General features: G+C 45.3%; 1 protein-coding gene across 1 annotated transcript; it reads left to right on the top strand.

The window, feature by feature from the left end:
* Positions 1-3,456: 3,456 nt before the first annotated feature.
* LOC120379363 (vitelline membrane outer layer protein 1-like) lies at positions 3,457-7,822 on the top strand. The gene is made up of 3 exons (XM_039497162.1): positions 3,457-3,699; positions 5,811-5,914; positions 7,465-7,822. Exons 1-3 carry the CDS (start codon positions 3,529-3,531, stop codon positions 7,757-7,759), a joined length of 570 nt encoding a protein of 189 aa, XP_039353096.1. The 5' UTR covers positions 3,457-3,528; the 3' UTR covers positions 7,760-7,822.
* Positions 7,823-16,107: the final 8,285 nt, after the last annotated feature.

Raw genomic sequence — 16,107 nt, 5'->3', positions numbered from 1 at the left:
CCCCGATGTCCAGCCAGGACGTCAGATTCAAAGTGCCCAGACAGGAAAATGAATTCAAATTTTCCCGGGTCATTTCCTGTGTGGCTGGTCAGAGAATCAAAGCTCGGACTGCTGTCCAGAGCGTCAACAGAGGGTGCACTGTGGGATAGCTCCCGGAGCTACTAAGTTTGATTTGCATCCACACCTAGCCTAATTCGAGCTAGCCATGTCAAATTTAGCGTTACTCCACCTGCCGGGGTGGAGTACCAGATTCGAACTAAAGAGCCCTCTAGTTCGAATTAAATGGCTTCCTGGTGTGGACGGTTGAGCGGTTAGTTCGAATTAATGCTGCTAAATTCGAATTAAAGTCCTAGTGTAGACCAGGCCTAAAAGAGCTAAACTTACTGAGCTGAGTGCTGTGTTAACTAGTGAGGGAGCCTGAAGATACATTGCTAAGCAGCTGGCAGAGTGGAGCCCACGGAACAGTGAGCGGAGCAGTTTGCGGGGACGGCTGGAGTGGCTCGTGGGTCGGCTGGAGGAATGGAGCGGCTGGTGGAGTGGAGCCTTTCGTGGTGAAGGCTGCAGCAGAACTCCACGGAGAGGCGGGGCAGTCAGCAGAAATCATGTAAGGTTTCCCTTAACACCCTGTGTGCCCTTCCCCATTTCCACCCAGGCTGGGGGGGATAAAACTCTGCAGATAAATTTTTGAACTCTGGTCAGGGACAGAGACCTTTGGGTTGTTGAACTTTGGGGTGATTGGACTTAAGACCTTAAGGGGAAAAGGACACTGCCAAAACTTAGTTGGTGGGTCTTTTGCTCATGGTTTGTGTTATGAATCCTGTTTGTGGTGTTTCCCCAATATGATGCCACATTGTTTCCCTCCTTTATTAAAAGGATTTTGCTACACTCAGACTCCGTGCTTGCGGGAGGGGAAGTATTGCCTCCTAGAGGCGCCCGGAGGGTGGTGGTATGTAATTGTCCCAGGTCACTGGGTGGGGGCTCGAGCCGGTTTTGCATTGCGTTAATGAAACGGAACCCCTGGATACTGAACCCAGCCCTTGTTGCTGCCAACTCAGAGGGGCAGAAGGGTCTGTGGAAGTACAGAAAGAACTGACAGGAATTTGTAGGGGATCTTAATGCATGACAGTCTCTGTTAGCAAGAGTTAGGCTAACTGTAACCCTAATAACGTGAGATTTGTAGAAGCGAGGATTGTGTGAGGCGAGTGGAAAAGAACTGCGTGAGAAGTTGTTTTGACCTTGTGTAGATAATGTGTAGATAATACGAAATGTAGACTGGAGTCTCTTAAGTGAGAAAAACAAGATATCAGGATGACCTATGTATAAACAAAATGCAGCTGTTGCTTATTATTGTCTGTAACAAAAGTATAAATGCTGCTGTCATTGTTTACCTGTTGAGAGACCTGTCCGGGACTGGGGCGACCCTGTGTCCTAGGGCACTCCCTCCCTCAGTTGCAGTTGCTTGAGAAATAATAAAGTATCTGACTCTGCTGCACCCAAACAAAAAGTGAGAACTGAGTTTTTCTCCGACAGGTTACTTAGGGATTGGTTCCAAGTAGCTTTTCGCAGTAAGATTTACTTTGGCTGGGACTTTGATCGACTCTGTACCATTATCTACACCAATACTGGAATTTAGACTTTTTGAAAAGTCTTTTGGAACTTTCCCCTCCCTTGGAGAGTTAACCCCGGAGGCTACATTCAGGTTTGGGACTTTTTTCTTCTATTTCTTTGGTCTGTTAAGGGTTGAAACAGGGTAATTGAGTCCTTTTATTGGTAGGTTTGTTTTATTTTTCTATGCACCTGGTTCAATAACTACTAATTTACTATTTTTTAAAATGTACATTAAAAGCAGGAAGCCTGCTAAATAATCAGTGAGGCCACTGGATGATCAGAGTTAATCTGAGGAACTGTCCCTGATCAAGATGTCATTAAAGGAGGTTTTGGAACAAATAAATGGTCAGTCTTTAGAATAGAGAAAGGTAAATAGTGGTGTTCTGGGGTCTGTACTGGGACCAGTACTGTTAAACGTATTTATAAATGATCTGGAAAAAAGGGGCAAATAGTGAGATGGCAATATTTGCAGATGATAAAAAATACTCAAGATAGCTAAATTTAAAACAGGGTGCAAAAAGTTACAAAGGGATTTTACAAAACTGGATGACTGGGCAAGAAAATGGCAGATGAAAATCAATGTTGATACATGCAAAATAAAACACATTGGAAAACATAATCCAGTTATACAAAATAATGGGGTTCAAATCAGTTGCCACCATACAAGAAAGAAATCTTGGAATCATTGTGGATAGTTTTCTGAAAAGATCAATCCAATGTGCAGCAGCCATCAAAAAGCTAACAGAATGTTGGGAATCATTAGGAAAGTATTTCCTCTTTTATTATCTATCCCCTTTCTATCTTCATATAAATCCATGGTATGCCCACATCTTCAGTAAAATGTATTGGAATCAGAAAAGGCACAGGAAAAAAACCAAAAATGATCAGGGTCTGGAACAACTTCACATGAGAAAAGATTAATAAGGTTGGGACTTTTCAGCTTGGAAAAGAGATGACCAAGGAGGGAGTACAATAGAGGTCCATAAAATCATGACTAGTATCGAGAAAGTAAATAGGAACGTGTTATTTACTTTTTCGTATAACACAAGAGCTAGGGATACTAAATAAAATTAATATGCAGCTGGTTTAAAATGAAAGGAAATATTTTCTTCAAAGTTAACCTGTGGTACTTCTTGCTGAAGGACGTTGTAAAGGCCAAGACTGTAACAATTTAAAAAAAAAAGAAATAACCAAATAAATTAATGGAGGATAGGTCCTAATGGCTATTAGCCAGGATGGGCAGGGATGGTGTCCCTAACCTCTGTTTGCCAGAAGCTGGGAATGGGCAACAAAAATTGGATCACTTGATTATTGCCTGTTCGGTTTATCGTCTTTGAAGCACCTGGCATTGGCCACTATCAGAAGACAGAATACTGGGCTAGGTGGAACCTTAGTCTGACCAAGCAGGGCCATCCTTACGTTTTTATAATTGTGCCCCTAATAAGGGTGCTCATTGTATTAAAATCTGAGTATTTTAACAATCCTCTGGTTTATTCTTTGGATAGGGTCCTATGGCACAAACAGGTCCAGTAATCTCATAGCAAACAAGTCCAGAAGCAGCAAAATGAAGCAAACTTCACAGCATACTTCTTGCTTCCATAAATTTATAGGTTAACCTGCAAAAATATAAGCAAAGAAAGAGCAAAGGACTCTAACCAGGCCTTATTGGTTAGTACATACTGTGCATTTATGTCTGAGAATTGTCTCACTGGGGAATGATGAGCCCTTTGTGTGCAAGGGGTGGTTGGGTCAGTGCCTAGGCGCAGGGATGCGGCATTGAGTGATTGCTCCCAGACTGATTTGGCACCAGGCCAGCAAGGAAACCCAGCCCAGCTTTCCTGGGTATAAAGCTCCCTGGTGCTGGGGCTGCTAGTCACTCACAAGCTTCTCCCTGGGTAGATCCAGAGCTGATACTTCACCATGCAGCCTCTCATCCATGCAGGGCTCTGCCTGCTCCTCTGCTGCTGCTTCCAAGATGCAGGGGCGCGTAGGTACACCGAAACCATCACTGTATCCAATGGAGGCCAATGGGGTGAATGGGGAGTAATGGAGTTTTGCCCCCATGGATTCGCAAATGGATTTGAACTGAAGGTAAAATTCTTCCCAGCTCCTTGCCACTGCCTCAACCCCCTGGCCACTCATCACCCAGTCTCTCAGCAAAAACTTCTCTTGACTCAAGGCTGTTTCTGGGTTTTTCAAAATCCTCTCTTCCTTTGACTCTGGTCAGCCATTGGAATACAGGGCCACTGAGTTTATTAAAGGATGTGTTGCAGGAAATGTCTGTGACCCCAGAGCTGGGGCTGAAAGGAGATGAGAACACAATTGGGTTAATGGGACTTTGCCTTGGGCTCAACCAGAAACATCTGTCAAAGCAGAGAGGGCCAGGGGGTGTAGGGGCAGAGTTAGGAGGCGATACTAAAAGAGCTAAATCTGTCTGGCTCAGGTGAGCCGCGAGTAAGAGGTGGGGATGTGACCACTGTCTGTAAGTACCTGAAAGGTGTTAACATGAAAGGGGGTGGGGAGAGTAGGAGGAAGGGAATAAAATGAGTGAAGGAAGTTTTCCTTTAAACTCATTCTGAGGGAGGCCTCCACTAGAAAGTTTTGCCCGCAGAGCTATGCCTGTTAAGGATGTGATTTATTTTCATTTTTTGAAAATACTTCTATGCTGGCAAAAGTCCCAGTAGATGTGCCCAAAGTGCTGCTGCCAGGCCAGTATATTTTCCTCACCAAACTGGAATAAGCTAGACCAGCAAAAGTATTTTTTTGCTACTACAATTACACAAGGAGGATATTGCGAGTAAGGCTAGAACAGCAAAACTATTCTAATGTAGACTAGGCCTCAGGTTTCCCTGCCAGAGAAGGAACTGTTAGTCTGTGGAGTAAGGGAATGAGTGGGAGTCCCATCACCACTGCAGTTAAATCCAGCCTGGATATCTCCCCTCTCTAACTGCTGGGAATCTGTGTGTTGCTGCAAGAGTGGAAATCCAGTGTGGGGGTTATGGGTAGAAGCAGCCTGCTCACTCTTCCCAGCTGGGATCCAGGGTCTCTGCCTGACAGAGTGGATGTCAAAGAGGTGGAAAACATAAAGGGGCAGAACAGTAACTCCTCACTTAACGTTGTAGCTATGTTCCTGAAAAATGCTATTTTAAGTGAAACGATGTTAAGTGAATCCAATTTCCCCATAAGAATTAATATAAATAAGGGGATTAGGTTCCAGAGAAATTTTTTTTGCCAGACAAAAGACTGTTTGTGTGTGTGTGTGTGTGTATATCTATATAACTATCTATATCTATATATATACACACATACAATGATTGTGAAATGTGGTTGAGGTGGTGGAATCAAAGGGTGGAAGAGGGTGGGATATTTCCCAGGGAATGCCTTACTGCTAAATGACAAGTTTCAGAGTGGTAGCCGTGTTAGTCTGTATCAGCAAAAACAATGAGGAGTCCTTGTGGCACCTTAGAAACTAACAAATGTATTTGGGCATAAGCTTTCATGGGCTAGAACATATCTGATGAAGTGAGTTTTAGCCCACGAAAGCTTATGGCCAAATAAATTTGTTAGTCTCTAAGGTGCCACAAGGACTCCTCATTGTTTTTACAGCCAAATGATGAACTATCACTCAGCTGAGCCCTCAAGGGTTAACACATTGTTAATATAACCTCACACTCTGCAAGGCAGCACAAATAGAGGGAGGAGATACAGCATGGCATCCAGAGACAGAGACACACACCCTGTGCATGAGAGAGAGAGAGAGACCTGCATTGCTGGACATTTTCCTTTCTTTTAAAAAATGCAGTTAATTTAATAACATGTATTTGGGAGGGTTTATTTCAGGGATCAGCAACCTTTGGCACACGGCCCGTCAGGGAAAGCCGCTGGCGGTTTCTTTACCTGCAGTTCACCATTCCAGGCCAACGGGGGCTGCGGGAAGTGGCATGGGCCAAGGGATGTGCTGGACGCTGCTTCCTGCAGCCCCCATTGGCCTGGGACAGTGAACCGTGGCCAGTGGGAGCTGCGATCAGCTGAACCTATGGATGCTGCAGGTAAACAAACCAGCCTGCCTGACCAGAGGCTTCCCCTGAGGGGCCGTGTGCTGAAGGTTGCCAATCCCTGGTTTATTGGCTTGAGGGTGGGATTCCTAACCCTTCTCCTCCCAATTTGTACCTGTGCCACCATCTCCTGTACTCATCTTCTAGGTGGAGCCTGAACAAGGCGCCGGGATAATATTTGATGACACGGCTTTGAATGGCATTCGCCTGTACTGCACTGACGGCTCAATCATCACGTCCACGGTGGGGCCGTGAGTAGCTCTTTGGTTTCTCTCCCATCCCTCCTGCTCTGCAAGTGCAGAGAGAATAACCATGAACAGTGCCATTTGCACAGGGTCTCTTCTCTGACTATTCCCTCTGTTTGGAGGTAATCTGTAAAGGAAAATTAAAATAGGGCATTGGCTGTTTCTTCTTCTTTATGATGGAGACAGCTGGCCATTTCATGTTAAAATTCAGATCTTGTGTGCTCTGGAAGTTGCTGTGAAGGACTGGAGAGAACCAGTGAAACGATACCAGACCCAGAGTCCAGTGTGAAATCTACAGCAATTGGGGGGTGGGGAAAGGAATTTTTCGCTACATCCTTTCATATTCTTTGGGCAAAATCCTGGCCCTACTGGAATGAGTGGGATTTTGCCATTGACATTGTTGTCAGTTCGTGGCTGTGAGTTGCACCGGCTCTGGCCAGGTAGCTGGTACAGCAGACCTCGATCAAACTGCCCAAGAAGACCAAAGACTTGGTTCAGTGGTGAAGGCACTCGGCGAGGTTTACTGTCAACAAAGCATGGTACTAGTATCCCATAGACTCTACAGGAACACTAATACATGCATGCCCATGACAACGGACCGGCTCAGTAAGTGGCGTGACTTTCCGTTTCCCCCTAGGCCAGACAGACAGCCCCTCTGTGACCCCTCTTTCACACACTGATACATACAAGTTACGTATTAGCCTTCAGATATGGTTAGTTATCAACCCTATCTCTTGTACTTCCTGATTCGAACAAAATATTTTCATCTATCATCCCATCCTGTCCTCCCTCCTTGTTTTACTTGGGATCAGCGTGTATCACATGCCAGAGGACTTCTCCCTCATGGAGTTCCCTTCCCCATCTTCTCTGATCTTGCTCTCTCCTCCCCATTGCTTCCTCTTCCTGTCTGACTCTTTCCCCATCTTTAAATACCTCCTGAGTCCTGGTCACTTGCTGATTTTTTTGTTCTGTGTTTGGTAACTTTCCACAGCTCAAAAAACCCCATCCCCTAAGACAGAGGAGGAAGTATTTTTTGCATTGGAATGCAGTTACTCTTTTGCATAACTTTGGCAAGGTCAAAGCATTGTCATTAACATTAAGTAGCTCCCCATTGTCTTCAGTCTGGAGAATATTTGGTGTGTGTCCTGTCAGCAGTGGTGGATGCACATACAGAGAGACAGTTATGATACAGCAGTTTTTCATAGTAACATTTCATCATAACTCAGTAATATCATCCAGACCTGATAAGTTCTACACACATTTCCCCAAATTATCACTCAAGGCTCATCTCATGAGTCCCCAGGGAGTCCTCCAGCAAAACCAAGGAAGACCAGGCTTGCCACTTCTGAGATTTCTAAGGTTAAATACAAGCAAGAAAAAACACTACCCAAGAAAAAGAAAACAAAATACCCCAGGTCCTTCCAGGCCTGTTTTCAGGTCACTGCTGTGTGTCCTATGAACACTGGGCTTGGCGCACAGTAGCTAGGATGACTGGTGCCCAGGGGTGGGTAGCAGATCCTGAGTAAGTCTCAGGTAATTATTTTCTTCTCTGGCAGGTGGGGCGATTGGACTGGGGTCCAAAGGTGCCCCAACAGCAACCTGATCTCCTTCTCACTGAGAGTAGAACTGCCCCAGGCATGGGGCGATAACACGGCGGCCAACAACATACAGTTCACATGCTCAGATGGGACCGGGCTGATGGGCACCTCACTTTCCTGGGGTGATTTTAGCCCATGGAGCAATCGCTGCAGCTCTGGAGGCATTTGTGGGATCCAGACGAAGGTGGAGTTTTTCCAGGGCCTGGACGATGATACAACACTCAATGATGTGAAGTTCTTCTGCTGCAACTAAACAAGCACCCGTCCCTGCCCAACCCCCAACTCCAGCACCTGCCCATTAAACATCATTAAAATTTAGCTCTGCTTTTGAACAGGAAGGTGTCTGTCTTATTGATCCAAATTAGACATGTGATCATGTGCCATCTCCACATCTACAAGGGAACGCTGGATTGTAAGGAGAGCCAGGAGGAGAGGAGACAGGGAGGAGCATGGAAGGGGGGAGATAATGTCTCAGATAAGGACGGAGAAGGGAGGCATGGCCATAGTGGGTAGAAAGGGGTTTTTTAAGATGTTGGGAACCAAGTAATTTTATTCTAAAAATTGTTAAAATTTGTTGTTCAGAGAACCAAGAAATGACTGGGGTCAAATCTTGTGTGTGTGAGACTGATTTTTGTAAAGAAGTAGACAATGAAAGATTCAAAAAGGTAAATGATTTACAGCTGTGTGTGTTTCCAAATATGGCATGCTTCACAGGATCGCCAATAAAATTATGCAATTACACAATTTTACAACTTGTTAAAGTTGCAACACCAAACACAACAAATCCAGGCAATGCTACATAGACATAACATGTTAGGGTGTGAGTAACAGTAATACAATAAGAGAAGGTATACATGAATAGAGAGAGGAACGGCATTGGGGGTGAGTAAAAAAGCAGAGGGGTAAGGTTGAATGGAAGCATGGCATTATTTGAATTATCTGAACATTTTTAATCCAAATGTATCTAGAAACAGGGTCCAAATTTCTTCAACTTCATATAATTGATCTCTGTGGCTGTTGGAGGACTTTCCCTTCCCCCCGCATTCCCTGGTTCTTGTCATTCAGACAAAAAACAGAAGACCAGAAGTCTGAAGTGCAGGCAATGCTATACTTATTCGGGTTAATTCCAATTAACGCTAGGATAAGATACAAGAGTATCAAAAAGTCAAACTCAAAATTCTATCTTAGGCTGACAAACAAGCCTATATACTAACAGTAGCAATATCCTATTCTTTCTTTGGCTCTTACTCAGCCATGTCCTCATGTCACTGCTCTGTTTTGGGCATAAGCCTGCCCAACCATTTTTGTAAAACGTATGCACTTGGTAATCATTGGAGCCTTTAAGAACCAAAGCTTTTGTGGCGCAGTTAAACCAGCTTGGCAGGTAAATATCTTTGGATGCAATTTTCAGCTGAGGTTTGACTGATAAAGCCAAGCATTATTTTCTATCCACAGCTACCGGATACTGGACAGTCCCACAGCACCTGCACCTGGGTTCCTTTTTCTTTGTTATAGGGCCAACTAACATCAGAGGGTAAGGCCTTTATCTTGGGCAATCTCTGTGGTGTCCAATACATTTTGAATTAAATCTTTTCTTTTATTAAATGGAGCCTGAGATCCAGAGAAGCATTTTTGACATTACATAATATGCTTTGGCACAGGGTTTCTTTCAAGGACTGTGACCAATCCTCTTCAGCACTTTCACAAGGAACTCCAGACTAACGGAGTTCCTCTTCATTAGGGGCCCAATCTTAATAATTGTCTCTCTTAACACCCATTCAGGAAAGTGACTCCCACTATTTTAGTCACCTGGTGTTCCTTGCTGTGCTTTAGGGGACACCATGGTTTGAAACAGGCCAAATAATCACTGTTGTGAACTATGCCTGTTTCATCATGAAAGAAAAACAAAATCAGTGGAAAAAAAAGGAGAAAGAATAAACAAGGGTTATTTCCATTACAATCTCTTTGATCTTGTTGGGGCACAGCTGGCTCCTCAGACAGATCGCTAGGCAACCCAGCAAGCTCAGCTGGACCCAATGAGCCCTCTCCAAATGTTTGTACTGCCTGATTGGGCAGGGGAACCAACTGGCTGCTACTTGAGCCTTGCAGCAGCTGCTCTACATGTATTACATCTGTACTTACAGCTGCTTTCTACTCCAGCCATTGTGCCACGCCCTGCTCCAGTCCCAGCCTACCTGCTCTATTCTGGTTCTTAACTCCTGGCTCCGATGGACTCTTGGCTATATCTCTGACTGACTCCAATTTACCCTTTGGGTGCCGACCTTCAGCTTGGTCCCTTGACTCTGACACCAGCTTCACCTTTGGATTGGTGCCTGATTCCATGCTTGTCATTATCTGAATTGCCACCACAACCACCAAGTGAGGTCTGCTCCCCTTACTAGATAGGCCACCAATGACCCAGCAGTTCACAGGTATGCCTCTCCATGGACAGCTTTTAATAGAGATTATGTCTTCATAGGCCCGCTTCTGGTGGTGGTGGTGTTCTCTAGGAAAGTCAAGATCAAACAAATCAGTTGTAAAATTAACAGCTAGTTCTGTTCTAATGAATCCTAGATGACTAGATGGGCAAAGGACTTTTTGTTTAAGGGGTAGGTGTTGCCTGTTTAGTTCATAATGGATAACAAACAGTTTATAAATAGGTAACAGTGTGGTCTTAATATTAATTTCAAGTGTCATTTGCTATTTTTCTCCATTTAACTTTTGCCCCTTTCCAGGAGGATATAGTTTAAACCATTTCAATATCCTGTTAAAATCATCACCAGGGTAAATCTAATTCCTTGGCAGTGCTTTGCTGTTGAAGTGTTGGTGATATTATTATGTGGCAGAATCAGTGATTGTTCCTTCTTGATGCTGTATTGTTCTTTGTCTTGCTGCTGTTTGCTTGCTTGAAAGAAATGAGACTATTGAGACAGAAGTGCTGTCAAAGTTGAGAGATGGAAGCTGAGAGTGCTGCCTGCCTGAAAGAGAGACCACTGGGACTCCCCACGTTGCCCCCGACAGGTCCCTCTGGCTCTTAGGGTTGGCGGGGGTCTGCGTGCTGCTGGCGCCTGCAAGCCCCGCTCCGTGGCTCGGGCAGCTCCCATTGGTGCTTTTCCCTGCCAATGGGAGCCATGGAGTTTGCGCTTGTGGTGGGTGCAGCTTGTGGAGAGTCTGGAGACTTCCCTCACTTCTCTGACCCTAGGAGCCAGAGATCTCCCAGCAGGGCTGGTGAGTGTGGCCAGGGAAGGGGGCAGGGTGTGATGGTGAGTGTCTGGGAGGTGTGTGGGGGGTGCTGGGCTGTGAGGATGTGGAGGGTGCTGGGCAGTGGGGGAGGTTTGTGTTTTGGGGTGCTAAACAGTGGGGGCCTGTTGGGGGGTGCTGGGCAGTGGGGGAGATCTGTGTGGGTCAGGGCACTGGACAGTGGGAGTCTGTGTGGGGCATTGTGTAGTTGTGGCTGTGGGGAAGGGCACTGGGAGGGTGGGAGGGGAAACCTGTGTGTATTGGGAAACTAGCCAGTGGAGGGGGGTTCTGTGTGAGGTGCTGGGTGGCTGTGGTGGGACTGTGGGTTGGGGGATGCTGGGTGTGTGTGTGTGTGTGTGTGTGTGTGTGTGTGTGTGTGTTTGGGGGCTTATTTCTTTACCCTCTCACTTCCCTGGTCCTTCTCACATGAACAGAGAGCAACAATATCCGAAGTCCAAAGGCGCAAACAATTCAATGTTTATTGGGGTAAACTTCCAGCAAGCATGATTCTAATTTCCTTCCTTAGTGTCCCCCTTCCCAGCTCTGACACCACAGAGCCTCGCCTGTGTCCCTGTTCCTATCCCCTGTTCCCATTTTCCCCTTTAGCAAAACATAATTTTAATTCCCCCATCCCTGATCCCATTCCCCTCCCCTCCACTTCCTGATTGACTGCAGACTATATAGTAAAACCTGAGTTTTGCTTAGCTATTTCTTAACCAGTTATTTTACTGAAATTTAACTAACCAATTCTAACATATTGTAACATGGTTATTTAACCAATTATATCCCACCACCTTCATTGGTTTACACCCAACAAAATTAATTATACAGCAAACAGAAAAAATTACAGAACCAGACAGAGACCATGCAAATAAACATACAAAACAATACAGAAGTGAGGATTTTACAGCTACATCTATACAGACATAAGGGTTTTCCAGCTGTGTAAGAACATAAGAATGGCCGTACCAGGTCAGACCAAAGGTCCATCTAGCCCAGTATCTGTCTACCGACAGTGGCCAATGCCAGGTGCCCCAGAGGGAGTGAACCTAACAGGCAATGATCAAGTGATCTCTCTCCTGCCATCCATCTCCATCCTCTGACGAACAGAGGCTAGGGACACCATTCTTACCCATCCTGGCTAATAGCCATTTATGGACTTAGCCACCATGAATTTATCCAGTTCCCTTTTAAACATTGTTATAGGCCTAGCCTTCACAACCTCCTCAGGTAAGAGTTCCACAAGTTGACTGTGCTCTGCGTGAAGAAGAACTTCCTTTTATTTGTTTTAAACCTGCTGCCTATTAATTTCATTTGGTGACCCCTAGTTCTTGTATTATGGGAATAAGTAAATAACTTTTCCTTATCCACTTTCTCAACATCACTCATGATTTTATATACCTCTATCATATCCCCCCTTAGTCTTCTCTTTTCCAAGCTGAAGAGTCCTAGCCTCTTTAATCTTTCCTCATATGGGACCCTCTCTAAACCCCTAATCATTTTAGTTGCCCTTTTCTGAACCTTTTCTAGTGCTAGAATATCTTTTTTTGAGGTGAGGAGACCACATCTGTACACAGTATTCAAGATGTGGGTGTACCATGGATTTATATAAGGGCAATACTATATTCTCAGTCTTATTCTCTATCTCCTTTTTAATGATTCCTAACATTCTGTTTGCTTTTTTGACCGCCTCTGCACACTGCGTGGACATCTTCAGAGAACTATCCACGATGACTCCAAGATCTTTTTCCTGACTCGTTGTAGCTAAATTAGCCCCCATTATATTGTATGTATCATTCATTCATGCCTGTCACCCCAACCGGGGTATGGGCCGCCAACAACAGATCATCTCCTCTTCTATCCTGGGCTGCCTCATTCTCTCTGGGGGTATAGCAGTTTTTTTTTTGTTTTTGCTATCACCTGAAGGGTGCGTCTTGTTTTTTTCTCTCTTTTCTTTTTTTCCTTGGGGGTTCCACTGCAGTGTGCCTGTCTGTGGATGTGGGTTGCTGGCTGGCTGCGTTATGTCCTATCCAGCCCCACCTTCTCCTTCTTCTTCTTCCTTCTTCTTCTGGGTCCTGGTGGGGATGGGTCTGATGGTGTAAGTGGTGGTTACTGATGGTGTCTGGGGCTTCTGATCTGAATCCTAATGAAGGAAGCTATGGTCTGGGTCTGGGGTGGTTGTTTTGGTTTTTCAGTTTCAGCTCCAGATCCAGTAAGTCAGCTGTTCAGAGACTGATTGTTGAAGAGTTTGATTGAACAGTCAGCTCTTTATTGCCAAGAGCAGCTCTGGCTGCCCAGATGTCTTCTTGCTGTTAGAGATGCCTCTTTTTGCTTTGTCAATTACTTGCCACCTGCCTGCTCGCTGATGCTACCTTGGTAGGTGAAGGACTGGTTCTTCTTCCAGGGCTTCTCTTCAGGGGTTCTGGGTTCAGTGTGACTGGATTGATGATCTGATGATGGTCTTGTTTGTTGATCTTGGTGCCTGTGATGGCGTGGATGATGGCTGCCTGTGATGTTGGTCTTCTGCTGCTCTGCTGTTCTCTCTGTGCATCTGCTGTTTACTGTGCAAAGTCCAGCAGGTCGTCGGCAAGTCCATCTCCATTAAGTGGATTCCTTCCATTCCATTGGATGGATCCATCGCTTGTCCAGTAAGAAGAAAGAGAGGTGGCGAGTGAGAAGAGAAGACATCCGACTGGTTGCCTGAAGCTGTTTGTGTTTGTGAGCTGCCCTGGATGTCACACGTCACAGTGATGGCCGTCATGACTGATCGTGATGACCTTGATCACCTTTGCCCGGATGAGTTGACCACCTTTGCTTTCTCCATCTCCCACTTCTCCTCTTTCTCATAGTCAGTCAACACGACTGATGATTCGAGAGAGAGTTCTCCATTGAGATGGAGCTCTGCCATTCCACGCTACGCTATGATGCGTGCTCCATCTGTTCTGCTCTGATCTGGCCTGTTGCTGTTCTGCCTGTGGGTCTCATGCCATTCTCTCATCTCATCTACGGTTCATTTCAAGAGAGAACTCTGGCTTGGACAACCTCCTCTGCTTCTATGTTGTGCAGTGATCTTCTTGGGATTTTGATTGTTTGCTCCCTCCTCTCTTGGGATTTTTCTTCCTATCCTTTCTTTCCCTTTTTTTCTTCCCATTTTTCTTCCCATATTTTCTCAAAGAGGGTCTGCTTTATTTCATTTCCACATGGGATCTCCTTCTGTCCAGCGCTGCTGTGATGGCATTCTTCATCTGGCTTCCTTCTGATCTTCTCTCTCATGGTTTTATTGATTCTGATCTTGGGCTGTCTTGGGTTGGTGATGGTGGTATCTGGTGGTGGATTGGGGTTCTGGGTTGGCTGGGGTTGGTTGGTGTGGTGTTGGTTCCTGTCCTGTTCTATTCCTGTTCTCCTTGTCTTCTCCTGTAGATCTTCCTGTTCATTTGTTTTGCTTTTTTTTTTTGCTGTTCTTTGGTCATTTTTCCAGTTTGTCTGTATTGCTGCCTGCTGCTGTCCTGCTGTTCTGCTCACATCCACTGCCATCTGCTTGCTCTCTTTCTCCTCTCTCCTGCTGCTGCCTCTCTTTCTCCTTTCTCTCTCTTGTATTCCTCTTGCTGCTTCTTGCTCTTTGCTGGCTTCTGCTTTGCTCTTTTCTTTCTTTTCTGCTCTCTTGCTGCCTGTTTCTTGCTGCTTTCTTCTCTTTCTGCTGTATCTTCTTAGTGTTCTCTGTCTTGCTGTGATCTTTCTCTTCTGTGTGTCTCCACTTCTGCTCTCTTCTCTGTGTGTCTCTCTGTTCTGTGTCTCTCTTCTTCTGTCTGTCTGACTTCTTGCTTCCTCTTCCTCTTCCTTCTTCTTCCTCAAGCCTTCTCTTCCTGTTAGAATCCAAATCTCTCTTCCTTCTTTATGCCTTCTATCAGTTCTTCTCTTTTCTTCTTCAGCTCTTCTGTCTGTAGCGTCTATCCAGTCTCTCTCAGCTTCAGTTCTTCTTCTCCTCCTAACACTAAGATGGTCGATCTTCTGAGTCTGCTCCTCTAACTTCTCTGGTTTGCCTGCTGCTTCTGCCTTTTGGCACTCTCGATCTTGCTGTTGATCTGGATGGTTGCTTCCTCTGCCTGATGCAGCCTGCTGTACAGATTGATCATCAACTCTCTCTCCACTCTCTCTCCTCTCTGTTGAGTCTCCACAGATCCACAAATCTCCCTCCACTCCTATCTCTCCCACTCAGATCTCTCCCAGTCCTGGTTGAATCTTCCGTGTAATTTGACAGTCTCTTTATCCTGTCAATTTCTCCTCTCTTTCTTTAGTCTTCTCTGTCTGGGTCCTCTTCTGGGAGAGTCTTGGTTGTCTGTTTTTAGTAGTCTTCTTCATGTCTCTTCTTTTGGAGCCTCCTCATCCTAGCTTCATCTTATCTCTCTCCCAAATCCCTCTCAACTGTTGCTGCTGTGTGCCTGCCATTATCCTGGGACTGTGTGCCTCCCAGTGTGGTGCCTCTCTGTGCCTGCAGCTCCTACTCTCTCTGTGTGCTCTGTAACAGTCTGTGCTGTCCAGCTGTGTCGTCATCTCTCTCTCTCTCTCTCTTGTCTCAGCCAGCAGCTCTGTCTCTGTCTGGTCCTGTCTCGTCTCTGGTCCATGTACTCCTCTCTCACTCGCCATGTGCTCTGTGGCTGTTTCCTCATTCCCTGTGCTCCTCTCTCTGCCCTCTGGTCCTGGTCCATGTCACTTCGGCACCACCTTCCTGATGACTTCGCGGCTTTAGGCTAAAAGTCTTTCTTTGTGTCTCTGATGTCTCTTTTTCTTCTAGGGTCTTTTTCATAGCCTTTGTCTCTGTTTCCTCCTTTACCCTGATTTTCCCTGACTTGGGATTACTAGAGGACCTCCTCCTCCTCCTCTACCCTCCTGAGTTTTAGTTATTGTATGTATAGTTGGGGTTATTTTTTCCAATATGCATTACTTTACTTTTATCCACATTAAATTTCATTTGTCATTTTGTTGCCCAATCACTTAGTTTTGTGAGATCTTTTTGAAGTTCTTCACAATCTGCTTTGGTCTTAACTATCTTGAGCAGTTTAGTATCATCTGCAAGCTTTGCCACCTCACTGTTTACCCCTTTCTCCAGATCATTTATGAATAAATTGAATAGGATTGGTCCTAGGAGTGACCCTTGGGGAACACCACTAGTTACCCCTCTCCATTCTGAGAATTTACTATTAATTCCTACCCTTTGTTCCCTGTCTTTTAACTAGTTCTCAATCCATGAAAGGACCTTCCCTTTTTATCCCATGACAGCTTAATTTACGTAAGAGCCTTTGGTGAGGGACCTTGTCAAAGGCTTTCTGGAAATCTAAGTACACTATGTCCACCAGATCCCCC

This window comes from Mauremys reevesii, linkage group 1, assembly GCF_016161935.1.
Source record: "Mauremys reevesii isolate NIE-2019 linkage group 1, ASM1616193v1, whole genome shotgun sequence".
NCBI lineage: Eukaryota > Metazoa > Chordata > Testudines > Geoemydidae > Mauremys > Mauremys reevesii.
The sequence above is the reverse complement of the archived record's forward strand: the minus strand, read 5'-3'. Positions and strand labels throughout refer to the sequence as shown.

Excerpts from the sequence above, each read along its gene's own strand:
- LOC120379363 (XM_039497162.1), top strand. The coding sequence starts at position 3,529 with ATGCAGCCTCTCATCCATGCAGGGCTCTGCCTGCTCCTCTGCTGCTGC. Across the intron at positions 3,700-5,810 it reads CAAATGGATTTGAACTGAAG|GTGGAGCCTGAACAAGGCGC; the intron begins GTAAAATTCTTC and ends CTCATCTTCTAG. Across the intron at positions 5,915-7,464 it reads ATCACGTCCACGGTGGGGCC|GTGGGGCGATTGGACTGGGG; the intron begins GTGAGTAGCTCT and ends CTTCTCTGGCAG.